Source organism: Sorex araneus, chromosome 1 (genome assembly GCF_027595985.1).
Source record: "Sorex araneus isolate mSorAra2 chromosome 1, mSorAra2.pri, whole genome shotgun sequence".
Lineage (NCBI taxonomy): Eukaryota > Metazoa > Chordata > Mammalia > Eulipotyphla > Soricidae > Sorex > Sorex araneus.
The window spans coordinates 389,226,800-389,243,207 of NC_073302.1; the positions used below are offsets into that span (position 1 = coordinate 389,226,800).

The following is a 16,408-nucleotide window of genomic DNA, read 5'->3' on the forward strand; positions in this document are numbered from 1 at the left end:
AGGCTGGTTTTGTGGTGCTGCTCTATCCCAGTGGGCCTTGGGGCCACCAGGGACCATGCAATGCTAAGGATTGAATTAAAGGTCTTGGGCATGACCCCTGAGCTATCTCTCAGGCCAGGAATACTCAATTTTAAGGTTTCCTAGTAACCTGTTACAAATTGTATTAAATATTGTATATTTTGAGATAGTACAGCAAGTAGGGCTTTTGCCTTGCACGCAGCCGACCTGGGTTCGATTCCTCCGCCCCCCCTCGGAGAGCCTGGCAAGCTATCAAGAGTATCTCACCTGCAGGGCAGAGCCTGGCAAGTTACCCGTGCCATATTCGATATGCCAAAAACAGTAACAACAAGTCTCACAATGGAGACATTACTGGTGCCTGCTAGAGCAAATTAATGAGCAACAGGATGACAGTGATACAGTAATTTTTGGTTACAGCAAATGAGTTTTCATTTTAGCTTGCATTATCTGAGATATTCAAATACCTTATATGTCGTATATTAATTTAATTTGGCCCTAAAATATATATTATAAAAATATCCTGTTTGTTTATAGTGCTATTACTGCATTCAAGTATCTCTGCTCCGTTACTGAATTAACCTACCTCCCAAATAACTGTAGAGAAAATAAATGACATTCGTCTTCACAAGGAGATAAATGATCATGGTATTAGATAACAACTTTGTGTAGATTAACTTAAATTCTACCATATCTCCATACAAATCTCTCTAATTCAGATGTTTGCAAATAATGTATGTTGGGAGGCAACAATAAGCACTAAAATCTTTCCTCTTAAATAGTTGCTGTAAAAGGAATATATTTTCAGGCCTGTTCTATATTTATCTAGAAGGAAAATATATGCTTTTACCATAATAGCCTGGATTGGAAAAAAAAATCTTGCAGCTGGTTTCTAGTGTAGACTAAAATTGCATTTTAAGAAAACATTTTTAAGGGTGAATTAGTAATGCTAGAAAAATGTGTCCTCCAGAAATGTCAACCTAACATTTTTAAACTAGGGCAGAAGTATTCATTACCTGAATTTATATAAAATGCAACTAAGGTAATTGGGATTTTCTCTTCTACATTAAAATGAAAGAGTATGAAAAAAATTGTTTTTTTCTATGAACATAAGGCAACTTCATAAAGAATTAAAATCTCTAATCACAGATTATAATTATAAAATCTATCATCACAGATGAATTAACCAGCAATGAGATGAACTATGTCCATGATATCTCACATCCAGTCCTTTATCGAAGCAAAAAAAGGCCATCATTTGACAGGTATGTTTCATATGAAAAACATACCAGCTAGATAATCTGCAGAAAAGATTGTGGGGTTTTATGTGTTCATTTGGGAGAAGAGTTGACATTTATCCATCACCATCTTTTTCTGACCTATTTCTGTGACAGACACAAAAACATCAACTTAAAAAAAATATGCTGACAAGACATAGTGAAATGAAAAAGGTATCGAATGAAGGAAATGAAGCAAGAAATAGCATGAGAAATGACATTTGGAATATAAAGAAATCTGCTAAAGTTAGAGGATTAGGATTGATATGCAGACTGCTTAACAGACAATGGGGTAATGGGAAAGGGAGTTATCAGTTAGCCATTGGCCACTGACTGAAATGCGCTTGAATAAAATGGGACACAGAAGAAACTCAAGAGGTAATTTTATGTCAGTTTGTCTTTTAAGTGGAATTGTAAATAATGAGAATGTGATAGGAAAGTTTGTAAAAGAAAATACCATCTAGCTTAATTCTGACAGAGATATGGCAGATAGAACAATGTTCCCCCAAAGATGTACATACCCTAATCCTTGGAATCTTTCCCATATAATGAACTATCTGACTTCTTAAAAGCAAGAAAACCCTTTCAGCTGGATAGAAGCAGAGAATTAGCCCCAAATTTTCTGTCTTAAAATAGGGGGCAAGGGTTCTGTAAGCTTGAGTAAGAAGAGGCAAGAAAACATTTCCCCCTTAGAAACTCCAGAAAGAAATATGGCCTGGTGTCCTTGATTTAGACTATTGAGCTATAATACTATAGCTCTGTCCTCCTGTTGTTCATCCATTTGCTCAAGCAGGCACCAGTAACATCTCCATTGTGAGATTTGTTACTGTTCTTGGCATATCCAATACATATGCCATGGGTAGATTGCTAGGCTCTGCTGTGTGGACGAGATACTCTCAGTAGCTTCTCGGGCTCTCTGAGAGAAATGGAGGAATCGAACCAGGGTCGGCCGCGTGCAAGGCAAGCACCCTACCTGATATGCTATCAATCCAGCCCATAACACAGTAAATTTGTGTTTTTTAAGTTGTTGTTATTTGTTATTGCTACAGCAACAATAAGAAAAAACAATACTTTAACACATAAGGGTGACCAAGGATATCAAATCACTACTCTTTCTGTGAGGATTTAAAGAAATTACCAACAAACTGCTTTTATAGAAGCTTTCAACTCCATTTAACTGCAGGTACCAAAATTACATTCTATATCTTCAGTTGGACAAAAGGAACATTTATTAAATAAGTTTGCTTTGACAATACATCAACAAGGACAAAGAACTCAACAGTCCTTCAACTAGTTATCAATTCAGGATAGAAGCCTAATTCTAAAGGAAAACTGTGATTAACTTCGGTCATAATTTGCCTCAAAGTTCTGTTGCCATGTCACCCAATTGTACAATCTACCAGTTAGGTCTAAATCATTTGCAGCCAAGAAAAAATCAAATTTGAACTCTCTCTGAAAGCAGGATTGAAACACAGAAACTCAATCATGCCTTAAGAACAACATCATTAGTTGATTGATATAAAGTATATTATTCATGCCATTTAGCCTTAAGTTTGTCCATTAATTTAGTCTTTTGTGTGAATTAGCTGCAAAATATCCTTAGCATATTAGTCTTTATTGCACCTTTGTGATTCCCATCAGTAATCATGATGAGTTAGCAAAGAAGGAAGAGAGGCATAGGTTATGAAATAGAAGGAAGATTAGAGGAGTATGTATGTGTGTGTGTAGCAGGATCAGGAGGGGGGAAGGAAGAGGATAAAAAGAAAAAATAAAAATATAGGATAGAGGAAGACTAAGATTTGTAAATGAGTCTTCAGAGCTAAAATATCATTATTTCTTTGATCTCCCCCAACAGCCCTATGAATTAATAATAATCTTTTTCAAATTCACAATGCTGTAATAGGTTTCTCTGTACCCAGTACCCAAAAGATTAATTTTCTTTTTTTGCTTTTTGGGTCACACCCAGCGATGCACAGGGTTTACTCCTGGCTCTACACTCAGGAATTACTCCTGGTGGTGCTGGGGGACCATATGGAATGCTGGGAATCAAATCCGGGTCCGCCAGGTGCAAGGCAAACCTGCTGTGCTATCACTCCAGCCCCCAAAGATGAAATATTTTGTAAATCAAAAATGGTGTAAAATGTTGAAGCAATTATTAATTTACATGTGGAATTTTTTTTCAGAGTTCCAAGTCCTAAAAAATAGCTGACCAAACCAAATCAGATAACACATAAGCCTGAAATAACACTAACATGCAGTGACAGCAGGTCTGACAGGTTAAATATGCAATCTCTATATAGTAGTTTCCCAGAAAAGAACTCAGTGGTGTTACTCTTGATGCTCAGGGCACATGCTACCTCTATAACAACTACTGTAAAATGAACACAGCGCACCATTTCTGCTTTTAACCTTTTGTCATAAAAGCAAAAATCCTTTTTTGGTTTATTAGTTGTTAAAAACTGGTACTAATGTAGGTCTTTCATTAAAGCAAAGTGGCATAATTTGAACTTTCAAAAAGTACGGGATAGCCATACAACCATTTTAGATAAATGGATTGGAGGCTTATTGGGATTCAGCCCAGCTCCTACAAGTCCAATATTCTTCCAAGATGATATTCAATTTCTCTGTGTTCAGTTGCCTATTACCTTGAGAAATTGATTTCTTTTTTCTTTTTTATTCTTTTGCAAAGGAGAAGAAAGCACAAAGGTCATGATTCCAATCCAGGGTTATGGCCGTGTTTCAGAGAGGTTTCCATTCAACTCTTCCATTTGTCCTCCACAAGAGGACAAAAGAATAGTCAACTGGTTTTCATTATCCTTCTTTCCTTTTTTCTCCTTCCAATATCAAATGACACCAACTTGTCTACCTTCAGAATATAAATTACCACCCCATATCTCCCCCCTCCCTCACATCCTCCCCACCCTGCAGCTGTTTCTCACATCTACCCCAGCTTGTCAATAAACTAATGGACAGTGCCCATTAGTGAGAGAGCTTGACCCAGGATTTCTCCCTAGGATTCTGCCACAATTGGACTGGAGCTAATACCTGGTCCTTCTACTTCTCTGACCTCAAAACATTCCTGTAGCAGAATTCTTGCCTCTCTACCAAGTCTTTCAAATGAGGCCCCTTTTTTCTCCTCACTGGGACTGCACTTCCTCCTAAATTGCACAGTGGCTACACACAGAAGATTGATTCATATTAAACTGAAGCAGAGAAACCTTACATGTGTCCAGAAGAACTTAAATGTTTCAATAAAATCAGAGAACAGGTGGCAGGAAGGCTTCAGTTCCTTGGGTTCCTTCCAAAAATGAATGTGGAAGAGACAGTCACCACTGAGAAGGAGCCTTGGGGTATCTCAACCTCTCCTTAATTAGATAATGTGAATGATAACAATTTTTTTTAAAAAAACTCTCTTTACTTTTCATTAAAGTCCCCATTGGACTCATGAAATCTTAATGGTCATAACCATACTTACCCAAGGCCCCTCAACCTGCCTACCTGAACCAATCCTGGAGTCTAGGCCAGAAACTTTCTCTGTTCTACAACAGCTAAATGATGCCAGAATATATGTTAGAAAAAAATAGATACATAAATATGACAATAATAACAGCCTCATACCAACTGGTATGAGGGATATTTAAAAGGGATTTTTCAAAAATCTTGTTGCTTAGGGGCTGGAGCCATAGCATAGTGGTAGGGAGTTCGCCTTTCACTCGGCCGACCTGTGTTCAATTCCTCCGCCCCTCTTGGAGAGCCCAGCAAGCAATGGGGAGTATTGCACCCGCACCACATGGCAAAGCCTGGCAAGCTACCTGTGGCATAATGGATATGCCAAAAACAGTAACAAATAAGTCTCACAATGAGAGATGTTACTGGTGCCCACTAGAACAAATCGATGAGCAACGGGATGACTGTGACAGTGACAGTGACTTGTTGCTTAATGTCTTTATGCATTTTTTTCCACACTGCAATTATAGTACATCTATCCTATCTGGATTTAAACAATAAGAGCAGGTTGATTTTGTTAACTGTTGTGTTGAATATTTGCTTTCCCTCCACCCAAATTCTTATGTTAAAACTCTAATATCCGCCCTGCCACAAAGGCAGGCTGGGAAGGGTGGGGATAGGGGTGTGGAGAAGATACTGGGATCATTGGTGGTAGAAAATGGGCACTGGTGGATGGATGGGTACTCGATCATTGTCTGACTGAAATGCAAGCACGAAAATTTGTAAATATGTAACTGTACCTCACGGTGATTCACTAATAATAATAAAAAGAAAGAAGAAAGAGAAAAACACACTCTCTTCAGGAATAAATATTTCTACTAACTCTAAAAAAAAAACCCCCCAAAAAAACCAACTTTAATTCCCAATCTGAAGGTATTTGGAGGTGAGCCTTTGGGAGATAATGTGGTTTAGATTATGTTACAAAATGAGGACACTTATGATGAGAATAGTGCCCTAAGGAGAAGAGAAAGGCAAAGAAATCAATTTTCCTCACCACCATCACTGAATCAAGAAGGACCATGGTCAGCACACATCAATAGGTGGGCATATATGAACAGGAGGTGAGTCATCATCAAAACCCAAAATTGCTGTCATGGGCCCACAGAACTATAAAAAGTAAGTGTTGTTCAAGCAACAGGCCATAGAATTTTGTTACAGTAGTCCAAATAGATTAAAATATTAACACTATGCGTTATCATCAGATTATTTATCAATTATCAATTTTAAACAAAATTTACCAGTTGAATTAAAATCCATTCTCTAGGCACAGCAAATTCATATTTTCATCAATTGTTAATCAAATCAGTATTCTTGCTGTTGTCAGGGGCTATTTTGACTACTATAAAATAAATTTTCAGTAGTCTCCCTGGCCTCTACTTACTATATGTACATAGTGACCCTGTCCTCCAGTAAATTGGTTTTAATATTATGAAAATAATATGAAAATTTATGATGATAAAGCAAGCATTTTGATACTGTCAAATATCTCCTGGAAGTGTGGTATGGTAAAATTGACCCCTGTTGAAAAATCATAGCTCTAAAGCTTATTTGGGGAGTACCTACTGAATAGTAACATTATCTGCAACATTGTTTTTGTTTCCATTTAGTTTGATTTAAAAATAATAAAAATAGAGCTATAGGGAAAGGACTGCAGTAAAGGCACTTGCTTGCATGCCCTCGCAACTGACCCCAAATCAATCCCTGGTGGCACACATGGTCCTCAACTGGTCAGGAGTGGTCCCTGCGCGCAGAGTCAGGAGTAAGCCTTGAACACTGCTGGGTGTGGCCCCCAAACAAAAATGAATTACTTAACTAATAGTAAGAATAGTCTTTTCATTTCCAAAGCAAGGAAAAGGGGCCAGAGAGATAGTTGAGAGGACTGGCACACATGCTAACATGTACTAGGCACAGATTTGATCCCCAGAACCTAGGACTGAAGCACTGGTGGTCCCAAAGCAGGAGTATTCAGTGTCTATGGGGAAGCACTGAACTGTCAGGCACACACCACCAGCTGAGTATCACCTGTAGTGATCCCCCGCCACCCCCCAACACTGTTTAGGACCCACACAACCACCCAACTCAAATGAACAAGGAGTAACAGGACTTTATATGCAGATATGGAAGATGGATAACTGAAGTGCACAAACAAGAAGGACACACTCTCATTAACTATAAAAAGAAGAGGGCCAGTGCTTATTGAAATTTCCAGGAAAGAGAAATGTAATGGCTGGGGGTCCCACAGGTTCAACTGTGAAAGTCTGATCTTTGTGTCCATCCAAAAATTCTCCAATAATTATTGTAGAATTTTAAATGTGTCTACCCACTTCTTTCTATAGATAATACTTTTTAATTTTAGGAAAAGATGGCTGCCAAGCATACTCAACTTCTTAGAAAAAGTACAGTCATTAAATTGTGTTGATACATAGACATTTGGGGATAGTCCCTGCTTACATTCATATTCTCACTTCAAGGAACTCTATTATTATAAGGGAAAGTAAATTAAATATGCAAAAATCTAATACTTCCTTATAATCTTTTAAAGTTTAACATAATGTAATTTTTAATTTAATTTTTTAAACCCTCTATGCCAATATAGTTCTTTGGGGAGAACTTCATAAAATAGCTATTTCACTTGACTTTGAGAATAGCAAGATCGGGACTCTGTCCAGTGTGGTTTCTGTCTCCATACCCACTTGTGCAAGCAGCAGAAAGAAGAATTGATCAGGATAGCAATGTGATTTGTTCCATTCTACCTTTGTATTCTCACAGCTGCTGTTGCTTCATATTCACTATTGGAAAAGTAAAGACTGGAGAATGAAGAGTATTATTACTTTATAATGCTGGACCGAACAAAATGCTGGACCAACAAAAGGTTTTACATTATTTAATCTATGGTGAGATACAAATTTAATCCCTGGTGGTCCAGTATTCCAGTTTGCCCAGGTCTTCCCTGCTTCAACCCCTGAAAGTCCCTCTTGCCAAGAAACCTCTCAATCTCAGGCAAACTTAGATGGTGCATTACACTATATGAATTGAGATTTTGACAGTTTATATTAGTTAAATTTTATAAAAAGTAAGAGTTAGAAAGGTAAGGTCAAGAATAGTTTCCAAATCCACCTTTATAGAGAAAAAGGGTCAAGCAGTGCTAGGTGTTTTGTATACATAAAACTAGCCTGTATGACTTGCAGATATTTGCTGCTATGATTGTGAAGAAGAGTATTTCCAAGGGCAAGAGAACAATCTGTCCCAGAGTGCTTCATTTAAGCAAGGACACACTGCCAACTTGAAAGGAAATAAAGGCCACACTTTGTCTATGGGGGGATCCTGCAGTTATTCCCCTGCAAATTTAATTCAAACAGATAATGAGATCTGAAACATGGAGATATCCACAAATTAGGTGATACTTGGGTTTTTAAAAGGAAAAAATGATATCCAGGCCATAGAGAACTATCTCAAAGGAGCAAAGTCATTCCTTTTCATATTAATCACTGTATTGTTATGAACATGTTTTGAAAGACTATACTGCGAATGAAATTCCTTGAGATCTTTTTATATGAGAAAGCATACTATACTTTCATAAAGCTTAATTATTATCTTCAAGAAAGTCAATTTTATTTTTTTAAGAGATGGTGTGTAAAATGTGCAAATTAATGCCATTCTAATACTTCTAGAGTGATTAGTTATACAAATCTGCCATTCCACTAGTCTACTGATCCCCTCAGAAAACTAAGCAATTGAATTTTACCAAATATATAACTCTTCAGAATGTGTCCCTATTCTTAAAAGGATTTACTTAGAGGAATCCCTCTTGACAATTGCATCTTTCTTCAAGAAATCTAAGATTCTACTATATGATAATGACCCTCAATGTATTTATTATATGCTCATTATGGGATATATTTACAGATTAGACTTGAGTTTATCTATTAAGCATTTTGATACTGTCAAAAGTTTTAAACAAAAACTTCTGTGAAAACTCCTTTTATTTGATCTGATAGTGAGGTGTATATCAATTTATAAACAAAATCCCCAAAGGAAATGTTATTATTTAAGTGTTATTTAAACAGGGACTTGATTCTGCAATAGAGTAGGAGATGGCTATCTGTCTTATAATCACCAGGTTCCAAGTAAGCTATATTGCCATTATAATTATGGTTTGACAAATCCATGGCAAAGGACATAAGTGAAGAGAAATATGTAAGCCCCAATAGTTTGAGAGAATTCTGAGTAATATCTATTGTTGAAATTCTGTGAGCCATTGGAATCCACCAATAGTTCAAAATACAGATAGAAATCTGAGGAATTATCAAAATAAAGTTACCTGATTGATAGTTCCCCTGAAAAAAACCATTTTAAGTGCTAGGACCTTATAGTAAAGCCTTAAATTTAGATAGCCCTGCTTTTGTTTTGTTTTGTTTTAAGGAATATTACATGTAGTTTATATCTTATTTTGGCTTCTACAGAGTAATCTTGCAAAACTTTTATATTAGTAAAATTTTTGAAGTATTTGATGACAATATCACTGTGTCCATCCCAAGACACTTTGCAATGACATTTTGATTCTTATCTCTCAGTACCCAGTTGCACAGAATATTTCTACTAGAAATATATCTGAGATGTCTAATGTCATCCCACTTATTTCAATTAATTGCATTTTACATCATACAAAATGTGACCTGTAAACAGATGCAATAAAAATGTGAAGTTGAACACAACACACAATCTGCAAATACAGCATCTTAAAAAACAAAAACAAAAAAAGAAAAGCAGTGTATCAAGATTGAAATGTGCTCTCAGGGAAATTGTTCTGAATCCACCCAGGTCCTGATAGATTTGTAGCTTAGACTTTTTTTTTTTTTTTGGACTGGCCACTAACTCTTTACAAGTAGTGGCCTTCTTTCCAAGATAAATGCTGGACTTTTAAAAAATGATGCAACTACAGCAGACAGGCTTCACTATGCCTTAGAGACAAAAGAATTGTAAACTCAGGCTGACAAGTGACCACCCCAAACTGAAAAATCCAGTCCAGCTGTTTTGCATATGCTTGACACAGGCTGGCTTTGAGATTAAAAATATGACTTTCTAAATCCACAATGTTTAAGTAAAAAAAAAAAAATGCCTTTTTAATTTTCTTTCTAAAGGAACACCAGAGAGCTTTCATACTATGTACACATTTACTTAAAAAATGGAATCAAGTACACTGTGAGGGGGAAAATCAACTCCCATTGAAACTCCAATGAAAACCCCTCTAAAGAAATAAAATAGGCAATCCATCGGAAAACAGGGTTTGTCATGGAAACAGCATGCTAATGGGACAATATTCTCAGCTATGTATGGTCTTCTAGGCCACTGCTATTAGAAGAACAAATAAATACACTGGATTTTTATATGGTATAATTTAAAATAAATTATGTTTTTTAAAAAAAATCCTGTAGGTGACTTAAAAATGCCTTCTAAAGCTATTTGAGTATTGTAAAATTTTTCTGCATCATTGTTATATAATTTTAAGGACATCAACAATAAAGATGCTTTATAGTTTCAGGAGACTAATAATTTTAATATTGTTTTTAGAAATTACCTCATTGAACTGTGAACTGCCTAGTGAGTTGTGTTTTAATTTGGTCTAAGAATAGCAATTTGTGTGTGTGTCTATGTAATAAAAGCTTTACAGATAACAAGTTCAATGTAAAAAAAAAAGAAATTGTATCTTGCTACTTAAAATTGAGTGCTATATTTCAATTAGATTTAAATTTTTTAATTTGCTTTTCTAAATGAAGAAGTTATAAGACAATTACCTTATAATGATAAAAGAATTGTCACTTAGCCCATTGGCATTTTATCACATTTTACCACAAAACATTTTGTGGGAAAATTCAGTAGACACTTTTAGTCTATAAAGGTATAATAAACTTATTTTCCAAAGGTATTTGATGTTTTTTATCTGGCATATCCCATTTCTTATAACTTATTCCTATGTTATGAAATGTACAAATAAATCCTGCACCTTTTCTATAAAACTGGTTCATGTATACTTATGTTTATATACATACATTTGTGTATATGTACATGTTATAATATATGTATATATAATATATAATTTCTTTAACCTACATAATTCCTCTAAGAAGTTTCTTGAACAATATAGTGTCTTTAGTAGAAAACAATAAAACAGCCTTATATATCCAACACTGTTTAAAATGCTTATAAACAGTTAACCATTTATTGAATGCCTACTTGTGGTTTTGGAATATCCAAGATTATAAAAAGACAGTATTAAATAAGAATTGTGACAAAGGTGACTTTTCAAAAACCTTCCATATTATAAAATGTCATAAATTTACCCCTTGAAAGAAAAAAAGGCCTTATATGTCTTTTTAATAATCCTTTTGAGTAAAGAAATAATTTGCAAATTTCTACTTTCTACTGTTACTGTCATGTCATGAAAGCAAATCTTCTCTTGGGACTTCACATCAATCACAACAATGCAAGTAGGATATCTCTTTGGAAGGACTGGCTTGAAGGTTTAAGCCTAGAATTTTTCATTAAATTTTGAATTTTTATACCGTGAGATTGGCTATGAGACACTATAAAATGTCAAGACAGTTCATACATTTCCAGCCCTATTATTTTCAGGCACAAAAACCATATAATTTGGTACAAAACTTTGATTTTTTTATTCGTGAAATTAAAAATATGGTATTATATATATATATAAACTTCTATTCCTCTATAAATATAGATGATTTTGTGATAGTGAACAGAATAAACGCATACCAAATTCGAAGACCACTATCATTTTAGGGTGTGATAGACAGAGATAAATTTAGGTCTGAAGTACCAGCATTTTGATAAACTCTCAAAGTTTAAAACAATACAATCAGGAAGACTCCTTTTTTTTTTCTCTTCCCCACAGAGAGCTAAAGTTAATATTTTAAAATGGCTTTGAAAGATTTACATTTGACATGCCCCTGTAAATCCAGAAAGGAGTACACAATATTTATTTAATGCGGTAGATCTGCACATATTTAACCAAAACATATGCTCAAATGTTGCATATTTTAGGAGCTAATCTCATCATTTATTTCGATTTCCTTGACCTCTTGCAATCTTATCAGGTTTAGTAATGTGGGTTGTTCCTCCCATGGAATGTGCTGTTTAATAATCCAGATAACTGAAAGTGTACAATTTTAACATCTTAGTTTCTGATATACGTCTAATTATCACTTGGTTAAAAAATTTCAAAAGCAGTATTTTATTTTGAGAATGTCCATTACCCTGAAATCGTCAAGTTTCAGAACACTCCTTGTATGTTCTGCTATCCTGGGTAAGGAACCATCTACATCAACTCCTTAACAAAGCTTTCCAGGTGATCTCACTGTTTCCATTTTACAGAACGGGAAAATCTAAACGTAGGGTGCCTCAGTACTAGAGGCAGATTGCCAGGTATCAGTATATAATTAGAATGAACATTTTATAACCCCATCTTCAGTCTCTCCCAACCCACACAAAACTTCATGCCTCTTCCCAAATCTCAGTAACCACATCTTTCCATGACGCTGGTCAAACCCATACCAGGTTTTAGAAGCTAGAGAATGAAATTAACTCATCCACCAAAAATTAGAACTCGAAAAAGTTTGGCCTTGGCTTAGCCCATTCGCCCTCGAACCGATGGCGGTGAAAGGAGGGAGTGTGTGGGCGCTGCGGGGCGGCGTGCAGGGAGGCTGAGATTGCAGGCGCCCACATCCCCCGGCCTCCTGGAAGCCGCGGGTAAGAAAGGTTCTCCCCAGTGAAATATTCAGTTTCGGAATATTTCGGAATATTCAAGGCCCTTCTTGGGTCCTGGGCAGAAATGGGATAGGCAGGGATTCCCGGATTCGGAAGCTTTGTGGAGATTAGTACCTTAAAAGCGCGGATCCCCAGCACTGAGGCGATGGGAGGGAGCCGAACGCAGAGGAAAGTGACTCCGGTCGCGTGGCCCCAGTCCCATCACCTCCCCCGACCCCAGAGGGGCTGGGGGTGGGGGTGGGGCGAGGAACAGGCCGTGGGTGAGCTCTGGAGTTCTTGGAAAAGGGCAAGAAAGAAAAACCTCAAATGGTTAAACCACTCTCATAATTAAAACTTTTTAAAAATGCGGAGGGGGGGTGCGGGAGGCGTGTAGGAAAGGAAAAGAAAAAAAAAGAAAAACCGCGTGTTCGGTCATTATTTAAATACAAATATACTTACAAAAATCTTACACAGGCTATATACAATTCATAAAAGCGTACAGTCCTGGTACCGCAGTGAGGACTAGAGAGGTCTGTCCGTCCCCCCTCGCTGGCAGGTCCCTTTGGTCCGTTTGCCCCCAGGGATGTAAACTTTTGCAAGAGCCCAGTTTTTCACCAGGGGGCCCGCGGCTTTGAGGGTCTAGTGAGAAAACCTCTATTAGCCGCCAGACCCGGCCAAGGATTCCGGTGGGGCCAGCTCTTGTGGTGTGGCAGGGTCCAGCGGACAGCTAGGAACGGGGTCCGAGTCCCGGGGGCTCAGACGGTGGTCTCCCCCTGTTTGCTGTTGGTGAGCCTGGTGTAGAACTTCCTCCAGGAGTTTAGGGTCTTGCCAGACCAGATCCAGAAGCCCGACGTGATGCCCACGATCAGTGTCATAAGGTACTTGATCATGAAGACTGTGAAGTCGGGGCTCATAGGGGGGTGGGGCGGGGCGCCCCCGCCGGCCTGGAGGTGGGGGCAGGGGATGGCATAGCTTTTGCAGCTCTGGGCCACCCAGCTGCGCTCCCACTGGTCCCGGAAGGCCTGCTCATAGAAGTAGCAGGCGATGACTATAGTGGCAGGCACGGTGTAGAGGACGCTGAAGACACCGATGCGCACCATGAGCTTCTCCAGCTTCTCGGTCTTGGTGCCGTCGTGCTTCATGATCGTGCGTATGCGGAAGAGCGACACGAAGCCCGCCAGCAAGAACGAGGTGCCGATGAACAGGTACACGAAGAGGGGCGCCAGCACGAAGCCGCGCAGCGCGTCCACGTTATTGAGACCAACGAAGCACACCCCGCTCAGCACGTCGCCGTCCACCTGGCCCAGGGCCAGGATGGTGATGGTCTTAATGGCCGGCACGGCCCAGGCGGCCAGGTGGAAGTACTGCGAGTTGGCCTCGATGGCTTCGTGGCCCCACTTCATGCCGGCCGCGAGAAACCAGGTAAGGGAGAGGATCACCCACCAGATGGAGCTGGCCATGCTGAAGAAGTAGAGCATCATGAAGAGGATGGTGCAGCCCTCCTTCTTGGTGCCCTGCGCCACGGTGCGCGCCCCGTCCTCGGAGAACTTGTCATTACACACCACCCGGTCCTCCAGCAGGAAGCCAGCGATATAGGCCACGGCCACGGCGGTGTAGCAGCCCGACAGGAAGATGATGGGCCGTTCCGGGTAGCTGAAGCGCCGCATGTCCACCAGGTAGGTGAGCACGGTGAACAGCGTGGAGGCGCAGCACAGCACCGACCAGATGCCGATCCAGGTGCGCGAGAAGCGCAGTTCCTCGGGCCCAAAGTACATGAGCCCGTATACCTTGGTGGGCTCGCACGGTGCGCCGCAGTCCTTCTCCCCCAGGAAGTGGTAGTTGAGGTAGGAGGGCACCTTGAGCGCGCGCGGGCAGGAGAACTTGCCGCGCTCGGACGCGCCGCCGGTCCCCGGGAAGCCGCCGCCGCCGCGGTGTCCCCCGCCGCCTCCGTGTTGGGGGTTGCTAGTCCAGAACTCGGGAAGCAGCGAGGGCGTCGGGGTGCCCTTGTCCGACGTGTTCTGGCCCACGCACAGCTCGCCCGCGCCGTGCACCGGGAACTTCTCGCACTTGAGCGTGTCAGGCCACTGGAAGCCGAACTTGTTCATGAGCGCCTCGCAGCCCTGGCGCGCGCGCTCGCACAGGGAGCGGCAGGGCGGCAGCGCCTGCTCCAACACGGTGCACACGGGCGCGTACATGGAGCACAGGAAGAACTTGAGCTCGGCCGAGCACTGCACCTTCACCAGCGGGTAGAACTGATGCACCTCGAGGCCCGCGTCCTCCTGGTTCGTGTGGCCCAGCAGGTTGGGCATGATGGTCTGGTTGTAGGCGATGTCCGTGCACAGTGGGATAGAGATGGGCTGGCAGTAGCCGTGGTCCGGGATGGAGATACCCCGCTCGCCGTTGTACTGCTGCCCTCCCTGTTGCTGCTGCGGAGGTGGCGGGGGCGGCGCCGGGGGCTGCTGGCCCGGCCCGGGCCCCTGGCCCGCCGCCTGCGCCCGGACCCCCAGCAGCAGCGGCGCCTCCAGCAGCCAAAGTAGCAGCAGCAGCCGGCGCGCCAGGCGCCCGGGGTCAGCAGCGGGGCGACGGCCGAGCCTGCGGGCGGCCCCGATCCCTTCGGCCACCGGGCCAGCCCCGAGCGCCCCGGCAGAAAGTTCCCAGCTCGCGCGGCCGCCGGCGGCCCAGGACTTCTTAGGCGCCTCCTCCTCAGCCATACTTTCTGGGCTCCTTTCTCGGAGCAGCTCGGCGGGGGCGGGCGGGGGCGCGGCCGGCGGCGGTGCCCCCCGCGGCCAGGGAGATCTCCTCCTCGGCGCCGGTGCCCTCCGTCGGGCCCCAGCCGCTCTCGGCCCGCTGCCCCGCTTCGCGCTCCGCGTCCCGCAGCCGCCGCCGCGGAAACTTGCGATTCATGAAGCGCGGGCGGCGGGGAGAGCCCGGGCGGCTCGGGCGCGCGGGGGTCGCGTCTCGCCTCCCCGGCTCCCGGCTGGCCGGCTCCGGCGGAGCTGGCGGCGCCGCGCTAGTGGCCGCGGCCCGGGAGAGCGCGCAACTCTCGGCAGACCCGCGGCCTCGGCTCCCCCCAGCGCCTCCGCCTCCTTCTCCGCCGCCGCCGCCTGACCATTTGTGTCAATCCCTCAACTCGCTCGCTCTCCTCTCCCTCGCGCGCGCTCCGACCGGTTTCCAGGCGCCCCGCAGTCTCTCTTTCACCCGGAGGGAGGAGCCTTGAAACCGACGCGGAACCCGAGGCCCAGGGAGCGTCGCCCAATCGCCGCACCGGCTTCCCGGCGCAGAGGGCGCCTGCCGCCTGGGTCCCTGAGCGCGGGTCGGCCCCGGGCGGGAGGAGCTGGAGGAGGAGGCGGGCAAAGGAGAGAATCGAGGTGGCGGCGAAGGCACGTCTCTGGCACAAAGAGTGGGTTTGCTAGGGCGCCGGACAGGCATGGTTGCTTTTGCTTTGGCAGGGGAGGGGGGGTGCAGGGGTAGGGGAGGGGACGATTTGGAGAATGCTCCCATATGCTGTTGGAGATAATGAATAAGACTCGGCACACCGCGGGACTTAGCTCCCCCCCGCCCCCCTTTTATCCATTTTCATGTTTAAAATCCTGCTCTTTAAGCTGCCTGCAAACAACAGCATGCCTGACGCGGCGCTCAGAACAGATGCCTCCTCCTTAAGGAGCGCACAACTTCCTTCGACTTTGTGTCTGTCGAGGTTTTGTTTCAAATTATTGCTCGACTACGAGCACTGGAGCTGGGCTCGGCGAACTGTGGACGCGCCATTCCCCACCACCACCCCCGGGAGAAGCGCGCCGGATCGCTTGTTGAACAGAACAACAAAACACAGACACAAACTTTGATGG

At 42.4% G+C, this 16,408-nt stretch overlaps 1 protein-coding gene across 1 annotated transcript; it reads right to left on the bottom strand.

Annotated features, from left to right (window-relative positions):
- Positions 1 to 10,087: 10,087 nt before the first annotated feature.
- Positions 10,088 to 15,410, bottom strand: FZD1 (frizzled class receptor 1). Its single transcript, XM_004602282.3, has one exon. It carries the CDS (start codon positions 15,272 to 15,274, stop codon positions 13,319 to 13,321), a length of 1,956 nt encoding a protein of 651 aa, XP_004602339.3. The 5' UTR covers positions 15,275 to 15,410; the 3' UTR covers positions 10,088 to 13,318.
- Positions 15,411 to 16,408: the final 998 nt, after the last annotated feature.